At 39.9% G+C, this 18,202-nt stretch overlaps 1 protein-coding gene across 1 annotated transcript in view; it reads right to left on the bottom strand.

Moving 5' to 3' along the window:
- Window positions 1-173: 173 nt before the first annotated feature.
- Med14 (mediator complex subunit 14) overlaps window positions 174-18,202 on the bottom strand; it is an 83,043-nt gene continuing 65,014 nt past the window's right edge. The window contains 11 exon segments of the mRNA XM_032890208.1: window positions 174-2,270; window positions 4,852-5,044; window positions 5,385-5,510; window positions 8,000-8,107; window positions 8,207-8,386; window positions 9,539-9,607; window positions 9,609-9,655; window positions 9,658-9,774; window positions 10,596-10,778; window positions 12,989-13,120; window positions 17,118-17,229. Of these exon segments, the coding sequence (XP_032746099.1) occupies window positions 2,197-2,270; window positions 4,852-5,044; window positions 5,385-5,510; window positions 8,000-8,107; window positions 8,207-8,386; window positions 9,539-9,607; window positions 9,609-9,655; window positions 9,658-9,774; window positions 10,596-10,778; window positions 12,989-13,120; window positions 17,118-17,229 (1,341 nt within the window). The 3' untranslated portion in view covers window positions 174-2,196.

The raw sequence follows: 18,202 nt of genomic DNA, 5'->3' as shown, positions 1-18,202 counted from the left end.
TATAAATTTTATTTATTACCGCAAATACTAAAATCACATTGAAAACACCTCAAAATCAAGTTCCAAACCACCTACTAGAGAAAAGTCACTATGGTATCCAGTTTCTTTGATTGAATCTGGTTAACAAAAGAGGCAGAAGACATGGTTCGTGATGAAAGTTACGATTCAAATGCTAAGTATTTCCAAACTTTAATAAAGTATATACCAATTCCAAGTACCAAGCATGATATCAAAATTCAAATTCATTGGTTTACTCTTAATAAGCATCCAAATCAAATTCTGTTCATTGAATCCTATCTCACTTGATTTACATGATGCACTCAAAGGTGAGTTTCAATTAGGAAAAAGTAGCCATTGACTGCATCATGTATAAAAACGCATTTAACATTTCAAAACCACACTTAAAAGAGAAAATACCTGAAAAGTTAATTCTATTAATAAAATTATTTGAAACAATATCATCCTGCAGATAAAAATACATTTCTTGTATATACATGTAGATTTCTACATGAAAGATAGGATTCAGCTCCAGATAGAAAAGGATTGACTCCTGATCAAGACATCTTAGATTGCCAAACCCACGTGATTAGTACTGCGAAGAGAACTGAAAACAGAAGGAGAAAAAGGTTAAGCTAAAGGAAGAATAAAAGTTTAGTCACCTACTCTGGAACAGTGGCAGAGTTGGGTGAAAAGCAGGAGATGAGGGCAGAAAAGAGACAGAGAAGACAAAGAAGGCCTCAACTCTGACTGCAAAGGGAGACTCAAGCGAAGTTGAGAACATACATGATACAGTTGCAGTAGGATACTTAAAAAAAAAACCAAAAAAAACTAGAATCCCATGGTTATCGTTGTAGAAGCTCAATCATCTTAAAATATAATCAGACAAACATCTAAAATTTCATCAAGGATCATAATACATTGTCTAGATAACTCAGCATATTATCATTTAAAAAAAAACACACAAAACAAAAAGAAAATCTGCTCCGAATAACATCAAGACATTTTGATTCGACCATATTCATCAAAGTTTAAAAAGTCTCTGACTGGCTGCAAGAGACAGTACGGTACTCTAAAAAGAACTCCTATGACATGTGCCAGTGCCAGAAACCCCACTGGACACGGGACATGCCCTGCACCGTGGACTTTCCAAATGACTGGACTAGGTTGACGTCCTATTGTTTTGCTGACAACGGATTAAATTGAGATTGTTTAGAACAACACCAGATAGGGAAGGTAAAAAGTTAAATAAAATAAAGAAATGTCACCAAAACTTCATGCAAACTTGAGCATTCACGTTCTTTGCTTCCTAGTTAATGCTGTATGCAGAAGTATACCTTAAAAATGACATTTTCCTAGTAAAGTGGTTCCCATTTTCTTACACAGGAGAATTGCATTTGGGACCCTTGATCATTATAAATCACTGTCTCTTTTCAAAGACAAAGCTCTTCCATTTAATCCAAATCCTAGATTGAGAAACAATGAGGAGCTAAGTGTTATCACCAGTCATGTTAGGAATGTCTGAAGAAACTAACATTAAAACAAAGTGTTTTTGGTCAAATTTCAGACATATATAATTGAAAACTGACTGGCCCCACTAGGTTAACGATGAAGGGAGGCCCTAACAACTCTAAAGAGCTTATACACACACACAAGTGAGTGTTTCTTTTATATCCTTGTTTTATTAAATATTGCTTTTCTGGGATATGTCTAACAGCTCCCAAAACCATTTCTGAGTAAGGATTCAAAGCGGTCATATTAAAATACAGCTTCAATATAAAGTTTGTCACAGCTTTACAGTATTTAAAACTGACAGACCTGCCTTAAAAAAACAAAACAAAAATCAAAAAGGACCATTACACCCAAAACATAAGAAAACAATTAAATAAACATGTTTGGCATTTTCATTATAGGTTAAAACAGAATATTAAATCTATTACTGGCACGTGGACACTGATCTGTTACCTAGTTTGAAATGTGTCGCATTTAAACACACTATACAAGATCACTATACAAAAAAAAATTGATGGTCTTTTTGATGAAGTGCACCCTGAAAATGTTGCCAGTTTAGAATATTTAGCTCTTAAGGTTAAAAAAAGTCCTTTTCCTTTTTAAAACTGATGGCTGAATTCAGCCTTTTTGTGTGTGTGTGTTGTTTTGTTTCATTTGTCAGCCTTCCTGGTTTAAAAACAATAGTGTCTATGGACGCCCACCAGGGGGCAGTGTAAGATTAGCCATTAAATCACGAACAGCTGCAAATATTGTGCATTCACCTGCAACAGAGAAAAATGGTCATTAGCTATTCGTAGTACAGGAGAGACGTTAACACACCAGTGAGGGAAGGGATGATTAAAATCAGCCACGAATTTGAAATAAAAGACTTAAGTATTTTAAACTATTCAGATTTTTAGGCACTGGAAACTGGTGTGCTATAACTTATTATATTTGGGTTGGGCTTTGTTTTTATCTCAGGAAGAAACCTGGAGAGCGTGTCAAGTTTAAGCAGAGAAGGAGAGAGATGCTTTTCAGTGCCGCATTTAACAGTCTGGCTTAAGAACTGAACACTGTAGAATACTTAATGCGTTTTAGATCTAAGGCTAGTTCTCATTTATATTTGTGCATTGGTCATGACTTCAGTGACATCCTTTCTGTTAGTGCTGCATAAAAGGCCAGATAAGAATGCTTCCACTACATTATTGGAATACTACTGTCCAACAGAATGTTTGGCTGCAAAGGAAATGTGAGTGCTCTACAAAGCACTACTTTCGCTAAAAAATTCAACATTTTTATTTTATATTGTATTTATGTAAAATTTTTAATTTAGCTAATGGCAGTTATACTTATTGGACAATGAAGGTCTATGACAGCTTCTGGAGATTGTTGGCTTCAAGGAAATATTTGACATCTCAACTTGAACATTAAGACTGAGGTCACTTAAATACAAAAATAAGGGGGTTTTGTTTTTAAAGGAGAAAAGGTTTATTTAAGCTTAAAGTTATTTTTACCCCCTTTCTTTCGTTTTAGTTGTTATGAGACAATGGATGGTCTCACTATGTAACCCAGAATGGCTTAGAACTCACAATTTCCCTGCCACAGCTTCCATGGGTGGAGATTACCATATAACAGCACTGAACCAAACTAGTATTTTCCTTCAAAACTTTTGCAATGTGGGAAAAGGGTGAGGAAGCTGAAGTATAGCATAGCAAGGATCTAAAAACTTGATTTGTGGAGGTACGACTCACACCTCACCCTTACAATTCCCCCTCAAGTATAAAGCAAAACTGGATCCTTGCTGCAAGAACATATTTTGACACTCCTTATGGCTGATAGGGGGTGAACTGAAGCCCTCATATGAATTATGGCCTTCTGTCTTGCAGGACACTGTGTTCCTGTGCAAGTCACTGCCAGCCTTGGCACCAAGCACTGGAAAATGAAGGTACAGAACAAAAGGACAAAGGAAATCCAAAGGTTTGTCCAGGCAAAGGAGGAACAAAGGAAAACAACAAAGCACCGCCACAATACCTTACTAATTTCTTAAGGAACTGAGGTGTGCGTGCGTGCGTGCGTGCGTGCGTGCGTGCGTGCGTGCGCACTCGCATGTGTATGCATGCACACCTGTGCACACAGGGATACACATACACACTTCTTTAACACTTTCAGTCATAGGTAGAAAATTTGCTTGATCGTAGTACGATCAAACATTGCCCTTTTTATTTTTAATTTAAAAAGTTATCTATATGAAGGAATTACGTTTACCATCTTAGTTCTACTGAACTGCTAACTTGAGAAATGTGGTAGCTTGAGAGTTTGATTCCTGAGGTCCTATCCTCAGCTGAGGAGAAAGGTTAAAGAATGAAATAAGATCAGAAGTACTCTAACAAATGAAGTGTACTAGTCTCTACTGTCCAGTGTAGTCCTTAGAAACTGAAGCAAGAACTTACCTAGGTAAGGGATGGGGAAACAGATTTTAAAGACTCCCCCTTTCCTCAGAATTTCTAAAATTTTTGACACTGTGATATTTTAAAATGTTTCAGACAACAGCTTTTTCCTCATTTACCGTAATTGTATTTGCGAGCCATTCTAAGGATATAAAGAGGACTTCCTGAGCATCAGGCACGAGTGAACATTCACTTAAATTTTCTAAATATTAGAAATGAGCAAAATTGAAGAAAAGTTCTCTTTGCTGAGCTTCATGTTTTCGAACCCCAAATTTGGCATTGCCAGGAGTCACATACATGTTAAGCGTGGGCTGTTTGCTTTCCTCGGAAATGTCCAGTCTCAGAGCTTCACTGTGCACTCAGGAAAAAGGCTCACTTGCACCCGCCTGACACTTACATAAGAAGCCCAAAAAGCAGTGATGCCATTTGTATCAGCTTTTATTCTTCACAAAACATTTAGAAGATACACAACTTTGATAATAGTATTCTATTCATGATTGAACCATGGAGTATGAAAACCCAACATGCATTCCAACTTTGTGATGTACAGAGTGGCAGGAACTGATGGCAAGGCAGGGATTCACAGCCATGGAAAATTCTATCATCCTAACCTAGGGCTTTGTGGCAATGTGTGCTATAAATACAAGTTTCTGGCACTGGCAACTGGCTCAGTCCCAATAGTAATTTGCTAACAAAAATGAAGTCCAGGCAGCAGAGAAATGGACAAAACTGAAGAACCAGTGAGAAAGAAAGAAAGCGACAGGCAGACACTAAGAGGGCCGTGGCAACAGACTACTAGTACTAGAATTGGGATGCAGAGTGGGGAAGGGGGGATAAGAGAGGGAACATGGGAGGTCTCTCTCAAAGGAAGTGTTATAACATATATGCAACAAAATACCGTCTAGTGCTCATGTACCTTGTCGTGGAGGGTTCATCTCTGCAAACCTCTTCAGAATGTTGCTGACCATCATTGGCGCAGCAACAGAAGAGTTCTGCTGTCTGGGAATGTCTGCCTGCTGAGTGGTACCTGAAGCCATATCATAAATAATTGGAACTATTATACTAACAGGTTCTTGGGGAGGGACTGATGTTTTCTGAGTTAGTTGAAGCTGTAGATACACAAAGAGAATAAAAACAGAAAATTAAATATTTGTCTCGATTTGTGAGAGGTACTATCATTTACTTTCCGATTAAGACACAGCAAGTACAAGAAAATTAAATATGATAAAAAAAAAAGTGAGACCCACCCGAGTGTCATGACTCTCTCCCACTTGCTACGTTGGCTAAATCTCTGTTGTTACTAAGGGAGCTAAGAACCCGATAGTCAACAGTGGAGAACTCTAGGCACATAGTCAGTAGGAAGAGCTCACTCAAAAGATACTCTATAATGCTCACGTGACTTTTTCCTCAGAAACTCAGCACGCTCAGATGATGCCAGGTGATACTTACAAAAAAGAGCATTTTGGATTTCAGGACCACAGCTGGTGTCCCAGGAGGTGCAATGGGTGGCGCGCTGGGAGGGATGGTGAGGCAAAATTGAACATTCCACTTTAGCTGCGTTGCTTGGTCTGGGAACTGTTTTAAAGGGAGAAAAATAATGACAAAAGCCTGTAAACATTTAAAAATCACATCTGCTATGGAGTCTGAGGAGTTAAAACTTCATCTTACATTTGTTCATTCAGACACCATGCACTTTTACTTCAAAAAAAATCCACAAAATAACTAACTAAAAACTCTGGGGTAAATTTGGGCACTATGTTCTCATTCATTTGGCCAAGGGCCAGCAGCTACAGTGTCTCTAACACCGACTCTTGCCTCATTGTTTTCCTGGAGCTGACAAAGCTCAGGGCTTCACTGCTTCCTCCCGCACCCCAACCAGTGCCTTCTTCCACTACAGGTACACACTTACACCTATTCTCAGAGCCACATCTTAAGTGAGGCTTTATTCATGCTCACGAACGCTCAGTGTCACTCTGACATATGCTGTTCCCTCCTACGATAAGAACCAACACATGAAGGGGTTGGGGATTTAGCTCAGTGGTAGAGCGCTTGTCTAGCAAGCGCAAGGCCCTGGGTTTGGTCCTCAGCTCTGAAAAAAAAAAAAGAAAAAAAAAAAAAAAAAGAACCAACACATGTCACTTAAGGTTCTTGCTGACTGAGGTCCATTTTGGTTTCTAATTCCTGCTTCTAACTGCTTCCCTAAATAAACTAGTGAGGCCATGGTGATCGTGTAGAAGAGTAAATCACAGGTGTTTTATAGATAAGACAGTCACTCCTTCCGAATCTGACAGCTCTCTGTCCTCCTATGGTACCGGGCACACATACAGTGCATAGACAAAGGTACAGGCAAATATTCCATAATAATAAGTAATTCTGAAAGAACAAGAGAAAGTAAATAATAATGAAAAGAAAGAAATAGCTAAACTTACCAAAAGTTTAAAATAGCTATTTATACCAATGGTTTTATAATAGCTAAAACTACCAACGGAATAAAATGAAAAAAAAAAAAAAAAAAGATTGATAACTGAGCTGGGGGTGGGAACAGAAACCGGGGTAATCTCAACAGAGAATAATTTGCCTAATGACATCTCCATATCCTTTGATTCATCAATTCTTCCTAGAAAATGACACTACAGATAAACCAACACCTCTACTTGAGAAGTACTTTGTTGTGTCCTTTTGTAGTGCCGATGTGTGAGAATCCAATAAAATGATCATCGGAGAACACTGTGGGGCAGGGGATGTAGCAAAATGATAGAGCACATGAGGTCCTAGGTTCGATTCCAGGATAGGAATGAAGGTTAGGGAGGAGCAGTTATTTAGCCATCTCACTTCATTTATTTAAAAGAACAATAGCTTTGTTGAAAATGGGAAACATTTTATGCTCTAAAATGAGGAAAGTACTCCAAAATTTACTCTGGACAAATGTGATATACTTCCATTTCTGGCAAGAGCTCAAGCTGGACGTCCTAAAGATGGTCTCTCTCACAAGCACTAGCAAATACTGGGGGTTGTTATCGGTTGAATTGAGTGCCGGAAGAAGATACGTCTTATTCTCAGGACCACCAGTTCAGTATGACCTCACTTGAAAATGAGGTCTTTGCAGGCATAACCCAGTTAAGAAGAGGTCACCAGGTTGAGCCCTCATGGTTGCTATCCTTCATAAGAGGAAAAAAGATAGGTAGAAGCACACACTGGGATGCATAGGCCAGAGTGGTGGGTGTATAAGCAAAGGCTGTCTTACCAGGGGAGAGACAAGAAACATATTCCTCCTGGGGAGCCTTTACAGAACATGTCCTTAATGATACCTTGGTTTAGGACTTCTCTCCAGAGCTATTGTTTTAAACCACTCTGCCAGTAGCCAATTCTTTTACTGGCTCTAGAAACCCAATACAAGTGAAAACCAAGCTGTATAGAAAACAGCAGCAATCCTGAAAAGGCTCAAACAAAAGCAAGAACAGATACCTAGAGCACTAAAGATGGCTGCTGCCCTTTTGGCATCTGCTCTGTGTGACTCAACACTTGAGACTTCACGGCTATTAAGGGGACACAAAGTCTATGACCAACAAAGGCGGGGAGTCAGATTAGAAATAGATAGATAGATAGATAGATAGATAGATAGATAGATAGATAGATAGATAGATAGTGTTTTATAATGAAAATAGATACCAGTAAAAGAGAGATCTTTGCTCTTCCCATCAGACCATCTCTGCAAAGAGAAGTTAGCTGCTAGGAACTCTGCTAACAGAGAATGGCTGGAGAGAGGTTACATCTTTTAGGTCAAGGACAAATTTTAGGTCAAAATTAAGAATACACTTCTTAAATTGAAGCCTTTAACTCCACGCTTTTAGGGACTAGAGGCACACACATAAATTTGAGGGTAGCCAGGGCTACACAGTAAGTTCCTATTAATGTTTTAAAACTAAATCAATTGCTACTAGTTATAATTGAAAGAGATTTAGGAGAGATGGAACAAGAGACAAAGTAAGTGCGCTGGACCGTAAGCTCTGGGCTACAGCCTCTTCCGACGGACCTCAGCAGAAAAGCTTTTGTTCCTCACTCACCAGCTCCAACTTCATGATATGCACACAGTCCCGGAGAATGTGTGTCGGTGCTCCCAACAGCTTGGTGAAGGCTATAAGTGTGTTGGCTTTAAACGGTGGTCCTGCAACCTACAGGAGTCGGGGGAGAGAGATCACCTTACTCTTTGTTCTACTTTGACTTCTCTGAGTCACTGAATAAAGCACAAGCATGCATTGGGAGACACATACTCTTGTTTCGAAGAATTTCTCCAAAACTTGAAGCTCATCAGGTTTCCATTGTCCTGCATTTTCAGGTGTCACTTTTAGCTGAAGGGTCTGGTTGGTTTTGGGACTAAGAGCTACTCTGCATTTCAGGGCATCTGTCTTGAACATGATTACACCAGGTTCATTGGAATTGATCAGCTGCAACTACAAAACAAGGATGCAGCAAATAAACGGGGAAAGACACAAACAATGCTGGCAGAATTGTCTCAATAGAAAACGTGTTGATCCAGGTAAGGCTGATGAGAGTCCCAAAGCACAGTTCTACAGGGGCCGGTCATGAGTAGCAGAACTAAGGCTAACAGAGCTCCTATCTGGATGATAACTTACTTAACATATCTTAATGCTGGGTAGAGGTAGAGTGAAGAGAAGGCAACTGGAGAGAGTATGAAAAAGTATCTTATGTCCACATATGAAAAACGCTGAAGTAGGAGCTGCTCTTCCAGAGGACCTAGGTTCGACACCCAGCACCCACATGGTGACTCATGACTCTAATTCCAATTCCAAGATTTGATGGCTTTTTCTGGCCTCCATGTGCACTGTGTGCAAGTTGTCCACCGAAATGAAGGCAACACTCTCATATATTAATAAACAATTAAAACTTATTAAGCAATTTCATTAATTAACCAGTAATTAATGATTAATGAATTAATACAATTAACATTAAAGAAAAGAAAACCCAGTTTTATACAATCCAAATTAAAATACTTTTTACATTCTTTTTAAAATATCTGATTATAAAGACTGTGAATTAACTTTCAGGCAAGTGTACAGTGTATGTAACAAACAATAAACAGTTTGGCAACTTCACTGACACGTACAACTACTGGTAATGGTGGTAAGTAGGAATAAAGCAGGTTACCACCGTAAGATTGGCGAGATGCCTTTTCCTACAACATTTTAAGCAAATCTAATTACTCACGATTTTTTTAAAAAGCAAGCCAGAACGCCTATGACCAACATTTTGATTTTGATGAAGACTCAACTTCAAAGTCTGTCTGTCTACAAAAGCATATCAGAGAGCAAATATTCATTTGTATGTGCAAACAGTGAACCCTATGTTCACTGTTACTGTGTTGTGTGGTAATCCGTTCCTAGGTCCTGGTTAATCACATTATCTAGCACAGTAAACTGTACAACCCCTCTAATCTAAGGACAGAAAACAATGGGGTCCATCTTTAATTCTAGGTAAAGACTTGAAGCCTAATTCTAACAAGATGATTAAGGTGACAGAGTATCCCTCACAAAATTCTTCTGCCTTTGACAATGAGCGCTTAGAAAGTCACAGAATACTCATACCGTTTCCTGTTGGATAATTCTTTGAAGGTGTCGTCTCATGATGACAGAGCCAAGGAATCTCTCGAGTGGGGGAATAAAGGTAACTATTTGCCAGGCCAGGCACAAGGCCTGGCGTTGAGAGGGTAGCAGTAAGATGTTCAAGGCACTATGAGTGAGAATGGTGGGTATGGATGCTGCCCAGGAGCGCTGAGGTAGTTTTCGAGGTGGAGGCATGTTGGTTGGCATTGTCTGGGAACCTTTTGGGAAGGAAAACAGGTAACTTCAAATGTAAATGCATACTATCTCATTACTGCCTGCTTTGTCTTCAAAGGGTTGTCAGCTAACTGTATACTTGCAATTATTCCTTGTTACCAAGGAATCATATGTCAGTTGTCAGCAAAATCAGCTACCCTGAATCTTCTGATTGTATCCAGGTATCCTACAATGTGATCCTGTAGGGACTCCTTCAAAGGAGTCAGTTCTGCTTCTCAACCTAAAGTCGGCTTGGTCCTGTGACCTGCTTTTGGAAGGGACACTGAGATAGTTTACAAGACTTCCATGTGCTCTTTCATGTGCTCTACCTACCCACTGTGCAAACAAGTCACGATGGAGTGAGAGACCACACAGAGCAGAGAGAACCCATGCCAGCTGAGGCTGTGGTTAGGCCACCTACCGAAGACATACGAGTGAGCTAGCTCAATAGAGTCTGTCAAAGCACAGAATTATGAACTAACATAGCACTGAACTAAAAGTTATGAAGCAAAAGCAAACAGATACACTTGTACAAATCTGTTATATTACTTCTATGCCTTTGGTGGTTAACTTAAGGTATCTTTTATGGTTCAATATTGCAGATATAAGTTAGCGGTCATTGACAGTTGCTTAAGATGTCTAAAAAATACAACCCTTTTCTTACTATATTTTCCATGACATTGCTAATTAATGTTCCAAACTGATTTACAAAGGAAAAAAGTTTAAGGTTTGGAAAGTCTCCCTTGAAAAATACACTAGCTTTTAAATGTGAAGGTGGAGTCATGCACCAGTGATGGTCTGGAGAAACAGTGCCGACCACACTCACTTGTGCCTGCTCGAGGGGAATGAGAAACATCTGGAACAGGAGAATGCAGAGATGGGTTAGCTGGTGACATTCCTGGCAAACGGGTTGCTGGTGAGGGTCCCGACACTTGAGGAGACCCAGGCCAGTTTCCTGCTCGTCCACTTGGTGACACCATAGTGTATGGAGAACTAGGGTCAAGGGCTCCTAGAAAAAAAATAAAACAGATGATCCTCAAAGCATCCTCGCGTCTGTGCAGACAGCCATAGCCGTAGAGAGGGAGCCATTTCGTTTTCTCTTCCACATTACGTCTAAGTCTCTATTTCATGGACTTTGTAGACTTTCTGTTTGGTTGTTTTTTGACAAAGGGTCTTTTTGCATAACCCTGGCTATCCTAGAACTTACCATGTAGACCAGGCTGGCCTTGAACTCATAGAAATCCACCTGCCTCTGCTTCCATAGTGCTGGAATGAAAGGTGTGCACCACCATGGCCTACTAGGGTTTCTGTACTTTCAAGCAGGGTCACAGAGTTAAGAGAAGTGAAAAGACTGAGGAAGGATGAATTCACCTTCAGACAAAGTTCCACACATTTAAAGAAAACACCAAGCTCTGCTGAAAGGAAAACCAGCTCTGACAAATGATGTTTCCATTCTTCTGAGGAAGGACGAGGGAGGGAGACTGTATTTTCTTTACTTACTGAAGGCCACACTGACCAAGAAATAGAACTGAGAATCAAGTTTTGAAAGCACTGGCTTTGTAAATAACTTGATATTTTAAATTTCACCACAAAGACACCTTTGATATATTGTTTACATCCCTTTACCACCAAATGAAACACTGACAAAGTATTTCTACTGTTTTAGTGAATAAATGGTCTTATTTAAAAAAAAAAAAAAGTCTTACAAATAAGTAAGGAAAAGACAGCCCGGGAAAGTAGGCAAGGTGAATTGGTGGAAATTAAAGAGATACTAGAAACAAATGGGCATTTGAAAAAAAAAGTTTGAATTTAGTAAGTAAAATTTCACTAATAATGAAGAGAAAGATATACAATATTAAAATGTCATTTTTTAAACCTAGAAAAGTGGCCTGGTTACTTTTAGAAGCTCCTTAATATCCTATGTTGGCTACGTTGCAGGACAACAGACATTCTCCCCAAATGCTACAAGAAATTGGTACAGCCCTTCAGGTAAGAAATGTGCCCAATGTTGCAAATTTCTCAAACGTTGTATGACCTCAATGACATTTCTAGGAACTTATGTAAGGAGATCATCATGGATATGAGTACATATGGCAGCATTTTTAATTGTGAAAAAGGGAAACATTCAAAATGCTATATAATTATAAAGCTCTGCAGAATGGCAGCGAAGAGTGTTCACTAACAAATATAAAAAACAACAGTATTAATAAAAAGTAAAGTCGTAGCTGAACACAGCTGAAACACTGAGGAAGTTCATATGCTGCCATGTGGGGTGGGGAGGAGAGAGGTAGGGGCATGTATGTGCGTCATGGCAAGTGCGTGGCATGCATGCAAGGCATGCATGTGTGTGTGTGTGTGTGTGTGTGTGTGTGTGTGTAACAGATCTGCAAGAATGTATCAGCAACCTGGGGAGGGGGAAATGGCTCAGTGATTAAGATCACTTGTACAATGGATCTACCAGGGTTTGATTTCCAACACGCATAGGGTGGCTCACAACCACTTGTAATTCCAACTGCAGGGATTCTGATGCCCTTTTCTGATCTCCAGGCAGGGGCTGCAGGAATGCACATGATCCACGTACACACATGACAAAACACTCACACACATAAACTAAAAAAGAAGCTATCAGAAACCAGTACAACAGAGAAGTAAGGTGGCTGGCTGGTGACATGAAAGGAAACATCTGAGCCAGGTGTCCTGTGTCCTGCTTATAATTTCAGCACATGGGGCAAAGGACTGTTTCAACTTAGAGGCCAGCCTGGGCTATTCAGTGAGATCTTATCTCAATAAAGACAAAACAAAGGGACATTTCACTGACCACCTCCTCCTAATGTTTATTTGAATCCACTCAGAATCTTTTTTAGATAGAAAATTCAAGTTTCAAATCAATTCATTTGGGAAGGTACCCGCCCAGGTTAGGTGGAGGTATCTGAGGAGGAGATAGGCCAATAGCTAGAAAGCAAACACAGAGATACAGGCAGGCCAACGAGCAAGGAGCAGGCAACAAAAAAGGAGAAGCAGAGGAAGACAGCCACAGACCAACCAGTCAGAGCCTCTGTGTGAGAAAACTATGAAAAAATGTCTTGTCTTTTTGCTCAAGTCATATTTTTGTTATTTCTCAATAAATAAATACTAATATTTCAATAAGAAATTTTATTTAACAAAAATGAATTCCCATTAAGCTCTAAATACTATAGCAATTTCCATGTATGGACTCACCATGTGGACTAGCAAAACTGGCCCCTGGTCCTATTGAGATTCCATGCGAGGATGGGGGAGGAGTTGGAACAAATGACGCTGGTGATGGGGCTCTCAAAGCCCCACTGGGGGAGCTGGCAGCATGCAGATTTCCTAATAAAGGAAAATAATTACAGATGATCTCGCAGGACACAGTATGTCCTGACCAAGGAGCACAAGTTAAAAAGAAAAACTCCCTAGAGACTAAAGAGACTGAATAGGTCCCATAAATAGTAGGAAGGAAAATTGGAAAGACCTCTCTATTGGCCAGAAGTTCAAATCCATGGATCCACATTGTAACTCTTATACTAACTGCAAAGAAATATACCCAGTGAACTTTAGTTATATACTTCATTAATAGGTGAGAGTTCCATCTTCTTGCCAAGCACTGTTCTAGGCACAGAGGACATAGTTAACATCAGAGACCATTTCTGCCCTCGCGGAGCATGTAGTCTAGTAAAATGAGCAAGTGCTGAGGAGAAAAACCAGTGCAAAGGAAAAGAACAATTTCTTTTGGTGGCAGAGGTAAGGACTCTAAATTGACAAGTGAACCAGACAGCAGAAAACTGCAGGGCACAACACAGGGAGAGATAATCCAGGCAGACAGGAGAGTCAATTCAAAGGCCTGAAAGATACAGTTTGTGTGATAGGAAGGGGGCCAGAGTGCTGGAAAAGAGTGAATAAGGGTGGCCTGAGAGGAGATAACAGAGTTTAGAGGTGAGACCACGTGTTGGGTGGCCATTAGAGTCTGGGATGGAAGGCATTAACAAATATTGGTCTAGAAAGGATCACTCTAGTAGCCAGTACAAGCTGTCAGGGTGACTGAAGGCTGGCTGGGGTATTGCAAAGGGCTTCAATTTGGGTTTAAACATAAAAGACAGGGTCAAAAGTATTTGGAAAATAACTCAACATGGGTATAAAAGCAAAACATATTCTGCATATCTCTGATACAAGCAGAATGTGCTCAGGGACTATTAAAGAAGGGACTGCCCCTTTCTAAATTTGTATGTCTATGCAAGGATCAGGACACAGGACTGGGAAAGCAGAAATTTAGTTTCAGCCCTGATGAGTTTTGGCAAGCCATTAAGTGGAAGTACTGAATAGATAATTAGAAAACAAAAGGCTGGAGTTGCAAAGTTAGATCTAAAATACATACAAAAGCTGGGAGATAGGCACCTAGAGATGGCACTTAAAGCCATGTGAGTGATTTTAACTTTAAAGGATTTCAAAAGGAGAACTATGACTATCAAAACTTAAAAAATAAACTCAACATATAAATTCTTGCTTTATTATTTATTTATTCAGTACTAGCAGGTTTCAAACTCTTCACTATAATCTAGGATAATTTCACTTTTATGGTCTAAAGTACTTAGGCAATATCGTGTACTCAATAAATATGTCAACCACGTTGATTAACCTCCATGCGTTATATTTACCTATTTAGCTGTATGATCTGACAAGTGACTTAACTTCTCCATGCCTCGGTTTTTCTCCATAAAATGGAAATAATAATAGGACCTATGCCATAAGTTTGCTGTGAGGATTAAATGAGTAAAGCGCTTAGAATCAGGCTTGGCATATTCATAGCAAGCATAACTGTCTCCTATTATAATCTCTTAAAATGAAGTCTCCCCTTCCTCCTAAACAGTAGTCTCTGCTATTCCTAGACACACCCCTGGACTTCGGAGCACCTCTCTGCCTCCATCCTCCCCGGCTGTGATCACCTCTAGTATTCACAAGGGCTAAGCTCTCCCACCCGCTCAGCCTTTAATGACCCTGGGGGTGACAAGTTCCAAATGTTCAACCTATGGTCCAAGAAGCTCTGATAAGCCACAGGCCTCCATAGAGCCACATGTCTACAGCACACTTACACTTGAAAATCTTCAGGAGAACTTTGAGAGAACTCTGTAGCTCTGAAATCAGCTCCTCTCTCGTATAATAATAAAGAACCCCTTTGTTACTCTAGTAAAGTCTAAATATGGAAGGGTGATCCAGTAAAGACCGAACTCTTCAAAAGAGCCCAGCATACCCATATTCTGGCCATTCAAGACAGTGTACTCTGGGAGCACAGGCCCCACACACACGGTATGGGTGTGCCTGGGATACCCACCCACCTAGTCTATGTCCTTGCATCTGGCCTTCTCCAAGGCATCCATTAGGTCTCATCTTGAGCTGTGTCAAGGTGAAGGAGGCAAGCAAAGAAGCATCCCTAGGGCAGAAATGGTCAGTCCTCTACCAAACAAGTCTTTCAAAAGTCTGAATGGCTCCTTAGCCAGGTGTAACGCGTGTCTACACGAAGGAACCATACATACACATAGAGCCTCCGAAAAGTAAGAAATTTAAAGACTTTTCTAAAAAATAAAGATCTGGCTGCCTGTTTACTTCCCCCAGGACCTGACTTTAAAAATCACCAACAAAAACCTTTAATACCTTGAGCAATCTGAGTGGCTGTGAGAAGCATGCAGCGGAATAGGAAGCTGCCATGAAACCGGAGGAAAAGTGGTAGCTGGAATAGCCAGTGCTTTATGCTGGTCTTATTTATAGTAACAGAGTGAGTGGGTTAAACAAGCCAGACCTCTTTATCTTTCAGATTAGCATATTCTGCAGGTACATGCACATTTCTTATATGTATGTACACATATACATACATATCTGTATTAAGGAATTTTGGAAAAGTAATTTATAAAGAAAAAAGAAAAATATATTAATAGCAATTGTGCTTTATAATATGAAAACTCTTAGGGTTTGGAAATGTCACGGGTAAAGCATCTGTTTAGCATATGTGAGACCTTGAGTCCCATCCTTAGTCACACACTCACACACACACACACCCCTAGCTAATAAGCTGAGCATCTTCAAATGATAAAAACATCCATTAGTTCATTGATACTATGCAATTTTTAAATTTTTTTCTTCTTTTACTACTAAAAATTGAACACAGGGTCTCATGTATGTATGCTAAGCAACCACTCAACCACTGAATTGTACCCCAGACTTTTCTGGTTTTTCTGTTTTTTTTTGTGATATTAAACTTTTGATCCTTAAACTGTTGCCCCAACCTCCCAAGTAACTGGGATTACAGATTTACATCACCATGCCTGGAAAAATTATTTAATGTCTTCTATTTTACATGCAATTTTAGCTAATACATCTTCTGTGATAAAACAGTTTTAACGTTTTATCATATTAATTCGAATATGGGAACTGCAAGGTGAGAGGTTATTTTCCTTAAGCAATCTGATGCCTGTCATTGTTAGATGGTAAATGAGAGCCCAGGGCTGGGACCCAGCTTCCTATTGAACCTCAGGCTGAAGAGATTCCACAGAACTATTTCATCAAAAGTAAAAATTTCCCATGCCACCCCATCTGACAGTGCATAGGACTGCTGAGCAAAGCCATTTTGTCAGGAGAAATAACATGTGATGTGCCCGACTCTGGGAGCTGGAGAACAAATCACTATATCTCCCAAAGCTGCACAAATGGAGCAGGAGTAGAAGGACATTCTCAAAGGAGTCAGGCATGGTGGTGTACTCTTCTAATCCCAGTACTAGGGAGGAAAAAGCAGAGAAGCATCATCATCACCTTGTGACTTTGACTACATATTGAGTTTAAGGCCAGCCTAGGCAATATTAGACCCAGTCTCTCTCTCTCTCTCTCTCTCTCTCTCTCTCTCTCTCTATATATATATATATATATATATATATATATATATATATATATATATATGTATATATATGTATGTATGTATGGAGAGAGAGAAAAAGGAGCAGCATGGATAACATATAAGCTGACATGGCTTTGTTCCATTTCTTTGTTTACTTAAGAACAGAGTAGTTAAGATTTGGCCCTAGGCCTAAGACTGTCAACCTCTAATGCAGACCATGAAATTACTAGCAATCTTGGAAAGAGTGTCACACGTCTGGCTCTAGGCATGTAAAACCATCTTGAAATGCTCCTAAAGCACTGCGAATGTGGATGTCGCAGCACTACTCCAATGAATGCAGGCAATTATTGGGACAGAGAACAGGGAAAAGCCTGTGTGACACTTGAGGTCACCTGTGCAGTGCTCCCTCTCAAGGCGGACAGGAAGAGAGAATAACACATTTCTTACCTGGAGACTGTGTGTGCATCATAGAAGGGGACTGATTAACTGTGCTGTGATAGGATGCAGGGGGTGAAGTAAGAGGGTAAGCGCCTGATGTCCCTGGCTGCTTTGGAAATGGCTGGGGGAAAAAAGAGATAAATTAATGTTGGCATGCTGGTCAACCAGAGAATTAATGTGTAGTTTTTCCTCATAGACCAATATCAGGATTTGCTGCTTCACTGGTTGGCATATAGGAAACCATTTAGAAACAGATCTATTCCTAATACACGTTGACCATGCAAACTATGAAGTCTGGAAGAATGGTGGCTTGCAGCTGTTTGAAAACCACCAAACCCCCTCATTTCTTACCTGCTTCAATATAACCATTTCTGCCTCCCATTTTCCTGTCAGTTTTATTTTCTATCCTTGATGTTAACCTCTGTAAAATCAGGTGAATCTTTTAATGCCCATTCCTTTTAACTAGGACCTTTTTTGCAGTAAATAAAAAGTGATAAGCATACCTTCCATAGCAGTGCACTTTCTCCTGATCCATTTTCCAGTGATACTGTTACTAACACATGTGTACAAGTGTACACACGTGAGTGGCATATTTTACATTTACCCTCCAAGCATGTTTTTTAAAGTTAAGGTACTGATCATATATAGTAAAATATAGAACAGCATTTCAATTACTTAAAAGGCTTCATGTTGCTTGACTTTCTGACTCTGTGTTTGTGCCTTCAACCCTTTCATGATTTTCAGTCATCAACGAGAAAAGCATCTTGTATCCTCTCACAGACACTGCCCACATGGAACCAGCAAAGGCCCTGTTGATGAGCTTCTTTGTGTTAGATAATCTCATAAGAACTTTAACCTCGCAGCACAAACGAACCTCTTGAAGTCAGCCTGAGCATGCACAACATGCAGATTTTGGTGCCTTAGCAGCATTCTCGGTATGAACAAACGACTGTACTGCCAGAGGTTGGAGACAGCCCAGTTTTGTCAGAGGCTGCATCGTAGGAAAGCCCAGAACAGTATATTTATCATTGGACCATTCTGGGTACCTCTAAGTACCAGCCCCACAAGAAGAAAAAGAGAAGGCAAAAATAAAG

The sequence above is a fragment of the Rattus rattus genome, chromosome X (genome assembly GCF_011064425.1).
Source record: "Rattus rattus isolate New Zealand chromosome X, Rrattus_CSIRO_v1, whole genome shotgun sequence".
Taxonomy (NCBI): Eukaryota; Metazoa; Chordata; class Mammalia; order Rodentia; family Muridae; genus Rattus; species Rattus rattus.
This window is presented reverse-complemented; position numbering and strand designations above follow the sequence as displayed.